At 31.7% G+C, this 15,644-nt stretch overlaps 1 protein-coding gene across 1 annotated transcript; it reads left to right on the top strand.

The window, feature by feature from the left end:
* The first annotated feature begins 556 nt into the window (after window positions 1–556).
* On the top strand, window positions 557–5,224 carry LOC134687372 (small nuclear ribonucleoprotein E). The gene is made up of 5 exons (XM_063547623.1): window positions 557–789; window positions 2,579–2,605; window positions 2,977–3,039; window positions 3,650–3,728; window positions 4,632–5,224. The coding sequence occupies exons 1-5, from the start codon at window positions 739–741 to the stop codon at window positions 4,697–4,699; spliced, it is 288 nt and encodes a 95-aa protein (XP_063403693.1). The 5' UTR covers window positions 557–738; the 3' UTR covers window positions 4,700–5,224.
* The last annotated feature ends 10,420 nt before the right edge of the window (window positions 5,225–15,644 follow it).

Genomic DNA, 15,644 nt, shown 5'->3' with positions numbered 1-15,644 from the left:
CCTCCCCCCCGTTTTGTGGAAAAAAATATTTGATTATATAGGGAATCACTAAAGCATGGCTCAAGTTTTCAACAAATGGAAGTCTTTAACATCCTTGGTATGCAATATACAGCCTTGCAGGGTCGGTTAACTATGAAATTTCTTGATCCGCAACACAGGCTCTTAACCTGATTGTCTCAGAAAAAAACTTCCTATCATACCTTAATGATAACAGGTATATAGGATTTTTTTCGGAGACAAGTGCCTGTGATCCACCAGTGGATATACATGTTATTTGGGGCCCCTTAGAAAGTCATTCGATTTGCATTAGGTTTTGTGTATAATTTATAAAACTGGCTCGCAGTACCTCCAGCTAGTTTATTTCTGACTTTTCTGTTATTGATTTTTATCATTTATAATTATTTGTATATTTTTTTTTATTGGCCAAGTATGAAGTGATTCAAGTGACTACTAGAACGTATGATAATCTTATGATTTATGGTTATTATTTAATTGGTAATTAAATGATAACTTTTAATTTTATAGTGCCGTATACAGAAATGTAATACATATTTTGTCTGAATCTTAAAAATCTCCCGTCGGAACCTCACGCCAACTGGTTCACCTTTAGCGTGGTTCGGTTCTTGCTTCGGTCACATTAAATCTGACATTTTCGTCGGTCTGCAGGATCAGTCGAATATTATTCGCCGCCATTTTCACAACGTGCTATTATAGCAAATTTTTTGGAAGCCTCTAACGATGGCATACAAAGGAGGACAGAAAGTTCAGAAGGTTATGGTGCAACCCATTGTATCCTTTTTTAAATAAATAGAAGAAATCGCCATGCGATTTCATAGTTTCATGTAAACATAACATGTATTTACCTCAAGTCAACAACTGTGGTTGTGTACAAAACGTCGGTTTTACGAAATATAAAAAATCGGACTGTACAGTACATGCAACATATTAAACCACATCTCCTGCTACAATGCCTACATGATGCAGACGAATTACACTTTTAAATAAAGAAAGGGTCACATAAATGTCAAAAGAAAACAAATAAAAAAACATGGACATTAGTCTAAATAATATATTGTAATACTAATAGCCTTTCAAGACGTCCAAGTAAGGCGTCAAAGAAATAAATTCTTAATAATAGCCTTTCAAGACGTCATAATTGTTGGACTATGACATGATGGATGTTTTTACACTCACAAAGGCAGACTCAGTATCCTGAGCAGTGGAAAACTTGTTTCTATCGAATCCGGGTCAGACCGCCCTGATTCTGGTTCGCCTAATACCTGTTCGCCCAAAGTCCATTCGCCTGATTTTATTTTTTAATATAGTGTTGCGTTGAGTGTTGAAGTCAGTTTACAATTTCGCCGAATATTTATGATGTATAATGTTACCTTGTCTAAAGCTAGCTGCTACTAGGTTATAAGTTTCTGTGAATTTCAGCACTACACAATCTCATTAAAATCTGATGTTCTGATACCGTACGCTTCCCTCCACATCGGATTTTAATGAGATTGAGCGCTACATTGTATTTTTAAATGTAAAACAACTAAAGACTAAGTTATTATGACGTTGTCTTGCTGCTACGACAGTCAATCAACAGTATTTAAAAGTAATTATAAAATAAAGTGTAACTATGTAGCCAGAATTTTATTTAATTACTTAATATAAATTTGGCAAATATTCTGTATTGAACTTTAAGTTTTGATAGATATACAAGCATTTTAATATTATAATTATATATATTTCTGTTCATTGATGTAACATATACCTATCATAAATGAATATAGGGCGTACGAACCCAGGGCGAACAAACTCAGTGCGAATGAACCTAGGGTGAACATGTAATCAGGGCGAACGATCCCGATACCGATACCGATTCTATCCATTGGAAGAAACATGTGCCTGTGGAAAACTGACCTATAAAAACAGGCTGAAATCTGTTTGATTGTCTAACTGTTTTGTCCTTAGCTAAGCTGTTTCATGCTGTTAATGTTTCAGTAGTTTTGTCATTTCCCATTTTCACTTTTCTTTATTGAATTAATATCAATGACGGTGAGAGTTATCTTGTGAACAAGACTAAAACATTTCTTGATTGACCACATAGAACTTGTAGAATGGCATAGACCATAGACATTTTGTGAGAATAATGCAGCTTTTTAAAAAAGGGATACCAATCTATTAACCAAACATACCATATATACAGTGGCATAATACTTTTATGGCTCAATTATGATTCTTTGTAAATTTATATTCAAATGTTTTCCACTATTATGTCTTTCAAATTGAGTATCCAAAATATGAATAACCAGCTATAGTTTTTGCTAATTGCAGACCAACATTATGTATTTATTTATATACATTTGTAATTACACAATGAACTTGTTAGGCCATATATTCACACAATTATTCCTACAAATCTAAAAAAAACACACAAAAAAACGTCTTAAGATGTGCAAAATTCTGTCATGTTTAAATGTTATTCATGTTTAAGGTTGTTATTATACATGCACTATACTCACTTCTACTTATAGTGTGATGAATGTATTAACAAAAAAGATTAGTTTTCTTAACTGTTACACAGAACTTGATTTTTAGATATCTACAAAATGTAAGTATATAAATTCTCTTGATTTATATTGTTCAAATTTATTTTTCCTTTATTTATAATCTTATTCAAACCAGTTCAAAAGTCAAACATCTTTGTATGCTGTATTCAGATGGACATTGAAAAGGGAAACTTCATAGATTAGCATTTCGTTTGAAACTAGATTTTTTAAATGTTCTATTATAAAAGATTTCTACAAAAGTAGATTGTTCATAACTGGAATCCAAATATAATGTTTAAATCTTGTCGCAAATAATATTAAAGTTTCATTCAACTATTAAAGATACAAATATCAATACTTTGAAATTGAAATTTAATTTTGCTTTTTGAAATATTTGACTTGTTATTTTACTGATTACTTTTTGTATTAACAGAGATCCAGGATCTCAGTATGGCTGTATGAACAGACCAACCTCAGAATAGAAGGATGTATTGTGGTAAGATTATATCTTAATTATGAAAAGCCAATCATTCACTAATTAAATCAGCTGTTTAACCCTTTCCTTAATGGAAATAATATTTTTGCATACTTAATTCACATGGAATTTTTCGATAAAATCCTGTAAATATGCTTTAAAGTATTAATGAGTTGCAAACAACAAATATTTCATCAAATAAATTTAAGTCAGAATTCTTATGAACATTTTCATATTGGATACAAAGTCTCATGCAGACATTTCATAGTCAAAGCATTTCAACTACACATGTCAAAAAGCGACATTATGGAGGAAAGGGTAAAAAAAAAATCTGATTTCATTATGAATATGTGTTAAAGTAAAATCGAACCCTGAGTTTGATTATTTTATTTAACAGATTTAACAGATTTAATCATTAGACAAGTTACTACCAGTATATGATAAGCTGCACAGTGACCTATAGTTGTTAATTTCTGTGTCATTTGATTCCTTGTGGTCGCTGTGGAGAGTTGTCTCATTGGCAATCATACCCCATCTTCTTTTTTATATATACACAGTTGTTTCATATTAAAACTTTAAAAATTCAATTATCTGATCTGTGAAATATACAAGCATATTTTTGTCATTCCAGGGATTTGATGAATATATGAATCTGGTATTAGATGAAGCAGAAGAAGTTCACATGAAGACAAAGAACAGAAAAACACTTGGTAAGACCTGCTTTGTTGTTGAGACTTGGGTATAATTGTAAAAGATAAATCTATACTACTTAAATAAGTGGGTCAATTAGTTAGCTTTAATGAAGTCAAAAAGACAAATCAAAGAATTGAACTTTATATATAACTTATATAGTATAATTGATTAGAAATTACATCAGCTAAGGACGTTTTGTTCTGTACACCATCAATATAACCAATAATTAACAAGTTCAGGTGGAAACTGATACTGACACCTATAGTCACATGATACCTGTAACCTACATGTAATCTATAAGTTTATTCTCTCTGCAGTACACATCTTAACGGTGGGATTTAATATAAAACACAGGTCATAATCACACCTGAACTTCATCATTAAACACATCAAACATAATTTTATCTACAAATAGTTTCTGGTTGTAGAGTACTAAGAAAGCCAGTGCAGTTTCAAACAAAAACATTGTGAAAGCAGATAAAAATTCAGCTTTATCAAATGATAATAGGAAAACTAAAAATCCAGTCTAGAAATAAGACTCAGATACTAACCTTTTATGTCGTGGGTGTATGTTATAAATTTTTAAATGTTTAAAAGTATGAGCAGGAAAGACAAATTATAACTCTTCAATTTCTTTAGTATTGTACGAGAAACAAAAGGAAAATACCTAACAGCCTAATTTATACAATGCAATTTAAGAAAAACAAATATGATGGAATCAAACCAACCTTTTTTTGTTGGATTAAACATGTTTGCTTTGTTTGAGCACAGCATAAAAACACTGTTTAGAATGTAAATCAATCTATGTTATACACATTCGGTTTGTAAATCAAGTATTATAACAGTGTATCACTAGATACAACTTGATTGTGCTGTGGGAATTATGATAATTACTAATGATTGTGTTTTTCATTTTTCAGGACGAATAATGCTCAAGGGAGATAACATCACATTAATCCAACAAGTGCAGACTGCTGAAACAACGTAATCAACAGCATTATGTGTATATACATCTAACAGGGAACAAGTCAGAGAGATTCCATATTGTTTGGAAGAATGTTGTAAATTTTTGGTGACTTTGTGACTACATGAAGAACAGTGTCACGACAACTTTTAAGTTTCAAATGGGACAACAAATACCAATTTTATATTTTTTGTTACAAAATCTGTTTTTTAGATTTTATTCTTAAAAGAAAGTTCAGATATTTCTACACATTAATTTTGCAATAACATCAAAACATCATTTACTACACTTCAACTTTAATAATTTGCATATGATTTCTAATGTCTGTATAAAGGTGTCATTATAGATTTAATGGCAAATCTGGAACCAGTTTATTATAAAATCAGGAAATCTTTTGTTGAGGGAATGGTTGGGAATTAAGAAACATTATCTTATCATTATACTATATTGCAAATTAATTTGAAGTGTCTTTTGAACTCCTATCATTTTCTTTATTACTCATGTCGTCTTTTCAATCATGTCATTGTAAAATAAATTTTATTAACTCTTTTAACTTGTATTAAATTAAAGAAATTAAAAAAAACCAGACGATTGATGTTGGCTTCATGCTACATCAGTATGAATAGTGATGCACAGATACAGCTATTCCACGAAAGATATGCGAGTGTTGAACACTCACATGATTGTTTGTGAATAAGGGTTGAAGCAAATAGTTCTGTTGTATATAGATATAGGAAGATGTGGTATGAGTGCCAATGAGACAACTCTCCATCCAAATAACAATTTAAAAAAAGTAAACCATTATAGGTCAATGTACGGCCTTCTAAACGGAGCCTTGGCTCACACCGAACAACAAGCTATAAAGCTCCCCAAAATAACTAGTGTAAAACCATTAAAACGGGGAAAACCAATGGTCTAATTTATATAAAAAAACGAGAAACTAGAAACACGAATAATTATTATTTACATAAACAAACGACAACTACTGTACATCAGATTCCTGACTTAGGACAGGTGCAAACATTTGCAGCAGGATTAAACAAATTAAAGTATCCAAGCCATCTGAAACAATAGCATAACATTACAACATAGAAAAATGAAAAGAAAAGTTGAGGATAGAAGGGTATAAAAAACGTTTTGTCTAACCTTCACATATATTTTTTCTTGGAATAGTGCTTTAGTACTAAAATTCTGTAAATAGAAGTTATCTAGGGTTTTTCATGAACTGTTTATTGAACTTGGTCACGGGATTAGAAAAAAATGTCTGACAAGAATACCCGTAATATGCTAGCAGGCTGTTGGGAAATGTTTGTATAGAAAAATGAATCTGTTTGTGGCATATTTAAAAAAAAAATCCACTAGGTATGACAGAATTGATTGAAAAGCAGTTTGGAAACTTTGGGGTGTTATTCAAGTAGTTCACAAACAAGATTTTGGATCAGAAACCTAACTCTTCAAAATGTAGATTTCATGTGTTCAACTTGGATAGAAAAAAATCTTGTGATGTCTCTCAAGTAGATGCTTCAGGTTCAAATCGTGACCTGAAAAAGCTAAGAGGTCAATGTTATGCTTTTACTCTCGCCTTGACAGATATTTAGCGAGGCATAGGTATGGTGTTTCTGGTGACAACCTCAACAACGTGTTAGTTTGTGATTGGATCTAGTTTATGGTAAATCAGAAGAGGTAGGGATTTATAATTAGTATGCAGATGCATAAGCATTGGCCCATCTCATTTCCAATACTTGATACCCTAATGATGATTGTGGACAAGTTTGGTTACATTTGTCATGGTAGCTTCAGAGGAGATGATTTTTGTAAAAGATTACAAAAATTTACAAAAAATTGTTAAAAATTGACCATTGAGAGCAATAACTCCTTCAGAAATCTTTCTATAATAACATTCAAGATAATAACCCAAAACCACAATTTCCTTTAAATTAACAATTAAGGAGCAGCAACCCAATAACAGGTTCTATGATTCATCTGAAAATTTCAGGGCAGATAGATCTTATCCTGATAAACAATACAACCTGTGTCAGATTTGCTCTAAATGCTTTGGTTTCAGAGATATAAGCCAAAATCTACATTTTACCCCTATGTTTTATTTTTAGCCATGGCAGCCATCTTGGTTGGTTGGCCGGGTCATATGACTCATTTTTAAACTAAAATGCTGACAAAAAGACAACAACTCTATAAAAGAATGAAGAAATCACAAGATTTTAAAGTAAAAGAAGAATATAAAGCCCTAAAGAAAGATGTACAAAGAAAACAACGAAATGCGTATAAGCACTCCTCAAAATGATAAGAAACCATTTGAGGGATTGAAGAAATTCTGGTCTTTTGTTAAAAAGAAAAGAAAAGATTGTCATAACATCACTTATGAAAGAAGGAAAACTGTTCACTGAACAGAGGATAAAGTGAACATCCTTAATGCACAATTGCAATCTGCATTCTCTGAAAAAAGCACATTGACAAAAGATCAACTTATATCATCTTAGTGAATGAAAACTAAGGAATACATCACCAACTATGAAAAACATAACCATAACAACAGAGGGTATAGACAAACTACTGAAAAACCTGAATCCAAACAAATCACCAGGTTCGGATGGAATATCACCTAGAATCCTCAAAGAACTACACAGTGAGACAGCACCTCTCCTACAGTTACTGTTTTCAAAATTCCTAGATACTGGAGTGGTTCCAAATGACTGGCGTTCAGCTAACATGTTTCCTGTCTACAAGAAGGGCCAAAAGTATATTGCTTCAAACTACAGACAAATCTCACTGACGTCAATTTGCTGTTAAGTAATGGAACATATAATTGTATCATCAATTATGACCCATGGTGAAATCAACTAAATTCTTTACAAATTACAACATGGTTTCAGGAAAGGCAGGTCCTGTGAAACTCAGCTCATCGAATTTATTGATGACCTAGCTAATAACATGAACATGGGACAACAAACAGATGTGCTGATAATGGACTTTGCTAAGGCCTTGATAAGGTCAACCACAGCTTACTAGTAAACAAACTAAATACTTGCGGAATAAAAGGCAACACAGCCAGGTGGATAAAGAACTGGTTGAGTGGAAGAACACAAACTGTTGTATTAGAAGGATGCAATTCAACATCAGTTCCTGTTGACTCAGGAGTACCACAGGGCTCATTCCTTGGGCCCAGCCTCTTTGTATATTACATCAACGATCAAAGAAGATATTTTAAAAAATGCTACAGTTACCTGGTTTGCAGACGATACCATTGCCTACCTGACAATTACATCAAAAGACAGTGGAAAAATATGGTCACAATTTGGAAGAAGTGCAAGCAGACAAATATTTAGGTCTCACCATTCAAAACAACCTGAAATGGGATCAACATATACAACAGATAACTGACAAAGCAAATCAAACACTCGGATTCTTGAGGAGAAACATCAGAATATCATGATCTATCATCAACAAAAGTAAAAAGCCCAGCTTAAATTGGACTAGTAAGACCACAATTAGAATATGCTGCAACTGTTTGGGACCCAGCAACAAAAAAATCGATATACAAAATGCAAGATACAATTGATTGCTTGATTGTTGGTTGCTTTACGCCGCATTAGCAAACCAGATGCTCCGCAGGGCGTAGCTTTATACGACCGCAGAGGTTGAACCCTGAACAGTTGGGGCAAGTATGGACACAACATTCAAGCTGGATTCCGCTCTAAATTTGGATTGTGATTAAATAGTTGACACAGCATAGGTTTCTGACACAGAATGAATGTATTCAAATGAACTTAAAATTTTTGTTTTCTCTTAGAGCAATTCACTATGCTGTTGAATATTAATCCTCTCAAAAAAATGTTTGAAGAAATTTTCTTTTTATTTATGAAATTTCAAATGAGAAAAATTGAACTCAATTTTTTAATCACATCCCCCTTTCCCTTATTCCAAAACTAATTTCAATTAAAATATTCTAATGGAGTTTGCAACAATTTCTACTCATTTAAATACATCATAAAATATTAAGATGTAAAAAAACTGCTTGTTATCACTGAATGGTAAAGATTATTTAAATTTATCAGTTGGTAGTAAAAAGTGAATATACATTGTATATTGTATATAACAAAGATTTAAGTTGATTCTGGACAAAGAAAGATAACTCCAATTAAAAAAAACTCTTGCAGATATTTCTTGCTTACTTTACTGGACAAAGAAAGATAACTCTTAATTAAAAAAAAATTTGCTATTTCACAATATTGTGACATTAGATATTTCTTGCCATTGCACAATACTGTGCAATTGAAAAGACTTGCTATTGCACAATACTTAATATAATAATTTTAGATCCTGATTTGGACCAACTTGAAAACTGGGCCCATAATCAAAAATCTAAGTACATGTTTAGATTCAGCATATCAAAGAGGCCCAAGAATTTGATTTTTGTTAAAATCAAACTTAGTTTAATTTTGGACCCTTTGTACTTTAATTTAGACCAATTTTAAAACTGGACCAAAAATTAAGAATCTACATACACAGTTAGATTTGGCATATCAAAGAACCCCAATTATTCAATTTTTGATGAAATCAAACAATGTTTAATTTTGGACCTCGATTTGGGCCAACTTGAAAACTGGGCCAATAATAAAAAATCTAAGTACATTTTTAGATTCAGCATATCAAAGAACCCCAAGGTTTCAATTTTTGTTAAAATCAAACTAAGTTTAATTTTGGACCCTTTGGACCTTAATGTAGACCAATTTGAAAACGGGACCAAAAATTAAGAATCTACATACACAGTTAGATTCGGCATATTAAAGAACCCCAATTATTCAATTTTGATGAAATCAAACAAAGTTTAATTTTGGACCCTTTGGGCCCCTTTTTCCTTAACTGTTGGGACCAAAACTCCCAAAATCAATACCAACCTTCCTTTTATAGTTATAAACCTTGTGTTTAAATTTCATAGATTTCTATTTACTAATACTAACGCTATGGTACGAAAACCAAGAAAAATGCTTATTTGGGTCCCTTTTTGGCCCCTAATTCCTAAACTGTTGGAACCGAAACTCCCAAAATCAATACCAACCTTCCTTTTGTGGTCATAAACATTGTGTTTAAATTTCATTGATTTCTATTTACTTTAACTAAAGTTATTGTGCGAAAACCAAGAATAATGCTTATTTGGGCCCTTTTTTGGCCCCTAATTCCTAAACTGTTGAAACCAAAACTCCCAAAATCAATCCCAACCTTTCTTTTGTGGTCATAAACCTTGTGTCAAAATTTCATAGATTTCTATTAACTTAAACTAAAGTTATAGTGCGAAAACCAAGAAAATGCTTATTTGGGCCCTTTTTGGCCCCTAATTCCTAAAATATTGGGACCAAAACTCCCAAAATCAATACCAGCCTTCCTTTTATGGTCATAAACCTTGTGTTAAAATTTCATAGATTTCTATTCACTTTTACTAAAGTTAGAGTGCGAAAACTAAAAGTATTCGGACGACGACGACGACGCCAACGTGATAGCAATATACGACGAAAATTTTTTCAAAATTTGCGGTCATATAAAAAAGGCTATATCGCGGCGGGAGCTTGCAAGATACAAAGAAGAGCTGCCAGATAAGTGACAAATAAGTACAAACCAACTGCAAGTGTCACAGAAATGATAAATCGCCTTAAATGAAAACCACTGCAACAACGAAGAAAGGAAACAAGACAAGTGATGTTCTATAAAATAGAAAAAGAAGGAAGACTCACACCATCAGTAAGAAAAGGGAGAAATATACATCCTAAGGTATACCAAGAACTTCACTTGCGTATTGATGCACACAAGACATCATACTGTGGATTCATTAATATTCGTTGGATACCAATTTTCGTGGATTTCGTTGGTACAGGAGAACCACAAATTCAAATGTTCAACGAATGACAAATTTTCTAAAGGAATGAGTGTAGACTTTTCCAAAACCACGAAATTAAATATCCACGAATATGTAAATTTTCCTCAGACCACGAAAATTGGTACCCACGAAAATAAATGAATCCACAGTACTTACCACAGACTATAAGGTACTGGAACGCTTTACCACCAGACATCCCACAGGCAGAAACACTTGGTGCCTTCAAGTCTGTAGAGTCAAACATCTAGAGCGTTGGAGGCCCCTACTGTTTTTTAAAGTTTAATTAAAATTCATTGTATATAGTTAGTTCCACGGTTTTACTTCAACAATTAATTTACTTGGATGTCTTCTCCTGCAAACAAAACTCGTCAGAAACATATACAGCAGAATCTTCAGTTTGTTAAAGGAGGCTATTATCCGACAGAAACAGAAACTAGATACCTCAATCGTAATAGTGGCCAAGTTTGGGTTAATTTGGCCCAGTAGTTTCAGAGGAGAAGACTTGTAAAAGTTAACGACGCAAAGTGATGAGAAAAGCTCACCTGGCCCAAAGCTTGACAGATACTATACATATTCTGTACATGTTTAATTAATAAGACAAAGAAAAACTTTTTACAAAGAGGTTTAATCATATTTATATAAATAATTTACATGATCACACAAACATTTAAAACATCTAACAGTCAACAGCACTTATTCATTCTTACAATCACTATATATACATCTCATCAAACTCATTAAAGAATAGATATCACACACCTTAATATTGCTAAATGCCTCTCTTGATAAACTAGGGAAAATAGCTACTCCAATCTACTGCTGAATTTTCATTATTAATATGAGATAAAAGCATAGTACTTGTATTACATTTTTAAAAAAATAGATAGCTAAGGGAAATAATTCAAGTAAAATCAATTACCATAAATTAATATTGTCTCCCTTATCAAATTTGGTCACCTTTATTTTGGTTATCTGTTTTAATCTCATGCTATTAGCTGAGAGAAAACAAGTGTCGAAAGTAAAAGTACATATGAAATTCTGGTAGCAATTATCTCTACTTTAATCTATATCATATAGCCCTTTTAGTAAAAAAGAAGGAAGGAAAACCAGTAACTGTTTCACATAAAAATAAGTTATAATGTTGATATGCAGAGGTATTCTATTAGTGCTAACCCCTGTTTAAAGAAAGTAAGAGGTTAACTGAATTTGTGATGCCAAATTTGCCTTTCTAAGGGCCTTGCATGTGTTGGGAATACATCTGAATGTTCAAGGCCTTATGGGTAGCCAAGTGTTAAAAATTAACTCGTTTTTGTCACATCATTATTCATAGTTGATCAGTCAAAACATTATAAATAAAATGCATCTTATTTAAGAAACGAGAACAAAATCACTTTTAGTGGAAGTATGAAAAGGAACAGAATTTTCTTTCCATGATTTGTCTATTGTTTCCAAGTCAACAGCATTTAAACTGTATATACACATAGATAATTATATTCAATAAATAGGATAGCTTGATATTTCAATATACGAGAAATGGAATGAAAGAAAATTTAATCATTACACGTCAGAAGATTAAACAATATTTTTTTAAATGAAATATTTCAGCAGTATTACAATTAGTGTTTTGTATTACGAATAAACTACTAAAATTGTTACATTACTGTACTTCTGCTGACGATGAGGTAAAGAGATCAGGGATACCAGATTTTGGTATTAATCAGCCATTCTATTTTGATTAATGAGCATTGGCTATATATTACTTTTTCCCGAAATTTAAGGAAAAACAAAAATTAAGGGATTATTCAATTAACTCTAAAATAGTATACCATGTAATGCATGATGTACAATTATATGAAAATATTAGTACTAAATTAGTACACCTTCAATCTACTTCTATTTTTTAGGAAGATACCAAGCCACCATTCAGGGTCAAATTGACGTCACAAGTTAATATTATAATCATTAGTCTACTTTACCTACAGAAAACTTTTCACATGCATACATACTTTAGCACTTCAAATCTAACCTGAGCAAAGCTATAAATAGTAACATGCAATATACAAACAAGTACTATACACAACTATTAAAAAGTGCTCTTTATATTATAACTGGTGCAAGACATTTGGAACAAGATAATTGTATCAAATATTCCCTATATGCCCTGATTAGCCAAAGTTCCCATTGTACCAGTAACCTATAAGTGACTAAAAGGAAAATACAAGTTTTGTGTTTTTACTTTGTAAACATTATTTTTGTGGTTCCTTATGATTATTTCCCCTTCCCCCTTTTTAATATCCTTGGGAATATTTAGAAATATATAATGTTCAGTCTTCATTTATATCTGGTTTATCGAAAATTTCTCAGTAACTTATGGATAACAATTATTTCATGGATAAGGCATACTTTTATTGTTTTCATGTATGTTCCATGTCAAAATTTTAGGGAAGTGAAAAGAAGGGTACCTGGTTCTCACAAAAATGTTAAAATACCTATGTTTTGACATTCATCTCTGAAAAAAAGCCAAATTATCCCTAAAAAATGAAATGGTTTTTCAATGTTTTATTCTTTTTGATGATGGTAGCAATATTTAAATAAAAAAAGTTAAGACTTTGTAGAAGATAAGAATGGTCACCTTTCCCGCATAGTATTTGAGATCATACAACAAAAGCTAACAGTTTAAGCTTGTACTACCAGTATTAATTTATGATGAATATATACACTCACTCATTTGAAACTAATTAAATCTGTTACAGATTGCAACAGGAGTTATCTTATTAATTACAAAGTGCAGAACATTCTTCTAATGAAAATCAGTCAGACATATTTCAAAATCAAATATTACAAACAACAGCTTAAACATGATGAAGACACATCATATAGACTTTGGTAGGAGATGAAAAACACTACATCACAATATCAATATAGAATAACATAATACTTCCGCAAATTTATAAATTTTCGGTCGTATAAAAACTTTTTCAATCTTACACACACAAACATACCTCAATCAAGTGCATCAAGTGAACAAAAAAAAATCAAGACAAAAAGTGAATGAAAATAGCAAGTGGCTCTTCCGCCAGTACAATAAATTTATGAGACAACCGTATAAAAAATAAACCAAAAGAAGACTCTGATTATATAATGAGTAAAGGGAAAGTAGTTTATTAATGCTAGATGTGTTTTAACAACACCAATGCCCTAACCTGCTGCCAATACACCTTATTAATATTTGTCTGCCATTACTGGACATCCTGTAAAATTTTGACTTCATAATAGAAAATATCTGATGCCACAATTGAAAAGTGATTGTTGTATGACATCAAAATTTCAAGCAGGACAGATTCTAGGGTCATGCAGGTATAGCGATAAGGTTTATTATAGTTTTCATGATGTGTTTTAACAACACCAATGCCCTAACCTGCTGCCAATACACCTTATTAATATTTGTCTGCCATTACTGGACATCCTGTAAAATTTTGACTTCATAATAGAAAATATCTGATGCCACAATTGAAAAGTGATTGTTGTATGACATCAAAATTTCAAGCAGGACAGATTCTAGGGTCATGCAGGTATAGCGATAAGGTTTATTATAGTTTTCATGAAATTTTCACCTTTCCCGCATAGTATTTGAGATCATACAACAAAAGCTAACAGTTTAAGCTTGTACTACCAGTATTAATTTATGATGAATATATACACTCACTCATTTGAAACTAATTAAATCTGTTACAGATTGCAACAGGAGTTATCTTATTAATTACAAAGTGCAGAACATTCTTCTAATGAAAATCAGTCAGACATATTTCAAAATCAAATATTACAAACAACAGCTTAAACATGATGAAGACACATCATATAGACTTTGGTAGGAGATGAAAAACACTACATCACAATATCAATATAGAATAACATAATACTACCGCAAATTTATAAATTTTCGGTCGTATAAAAACTTTTTCAATCTTACACACACACAAACATACCTCAATCAAGTGCATCAAGTGAACAAAAATAAATCAAGACAAAAAGTGAATGAAAATAGCAAGTGGCTCTTCCGCCAGTACAATAAATTTATGAGACAACCGTATAAAAAATAAACCAAAAGAAGACTCTGATTATATTATAAGTAAAGGGAAAGTAGTTTTTAACGCTAGATGTGTTTTAACAACACCAATGCCCTAACCTGCTGCCAATACACTGTACTGCTATTTGTCCGCCATTACTGGATATTCCGTAAAATTTTGACTTCATAATAGAAAATATCTGACGCCACAGTGGAAAAGTGATTGTTGTATAACATCCAAATTTCAAGCAGGACAGATTCTAGGGTCATGCAGGTATAGCGATAAGGTTTATTATAGTTTTCATGAAATTTTCTTAGTCTATAAGCCATCATTTCATAAAAATGAAATTACAAGAAAGAAAAAAAACCACAATCAGTGTACCGGTAATTTACAATTCTATACTTATTTACCAAACTTCAGCTCATCATTTGGGGGTGGGGTCTACAGGCACAGACAAAATTTTTCTGGATTTCAAAATAATCAAAGAATAGACATTTGTTATTCTATATATATCCCGGCCACTTAGCATAAAAAATAGTAAAAAATCACATGCTTAGAAAATTTGGTTAAACCAATTACTAAATCAGTAATAACATAGGTGTAGAAAATTTCAACTATCATAGCAAATATTACAAAATTTATTCTCACATCTTTAAGATTTAACAAATATAAAATGACTCATAGCTTATATAAATGATAAGCCTTTTACAACAATGATGAAATAATTACTGCAATTTTATAAATGTACTGTGGATTCATTATATTTTTGGATACCAATTTTTGTCGGTATAGGCTAACCACGAATTTAAATGTTCAACAATTACAACTTTTTAATTGGTTTGTAAGCAGACTCACGAAATTAAATATCTTCATATATGCAAGATTTCCTCAATCCACAAAAAATTGATCCCACGAAAAAATAAAGGAATCTACAGTAATCTACAGTAATAGAGACTATGTTGGTCCCATTTATCTACTTCAATTGCAGTATTCTTCAGTCGACACATTAAAA

The sequence above is a fragment of the Mytilus trossulus genome, chromosome 10, assembly GCF_036588685.1.
Source record: "Mytilus trossulus isolate FHL-02 chromosome 10, PNRI_Mtr1.1.1.hap1, whole genome shotgun sequence".
NCBI classification, from domain to species: Eukaryota; Metazoa; Mollusca; class Bivalvia; order Mytilida; family Mytilidae; genus Mytilus; species Mytilus trossulus.
This window is presented reverse-complemented; position numbering and strand designations above follow the sequence as displayed.

What these genes read in the sequence shown, in the direction of transcription:
- LOC134687372 (XM_063547623.1), top strand. Translation starts at nt 739, where the DNA reads ATGGCATACAAAGGAGGACAGAAAGTTCAGAAGGTTATGGTGCAACCC. An exon ending in AGGTTATGGTGCAACCCATT is followed by an intron (nt 790 to 2,578) that starts GTATCCTTTTTT and finishes ACTGTTACACAG; the next exon opens with AACTTGATTTTTAGATATCT. An exon ending in AAAGAACAGAAAAACACTTG is followed by an intron (nt 3,729 to 4,631) that starts GTAAGACCTGCT and finishes TTCATTTTTCAG; the next exon opens with GACGAATAATGCTCAAGGGA.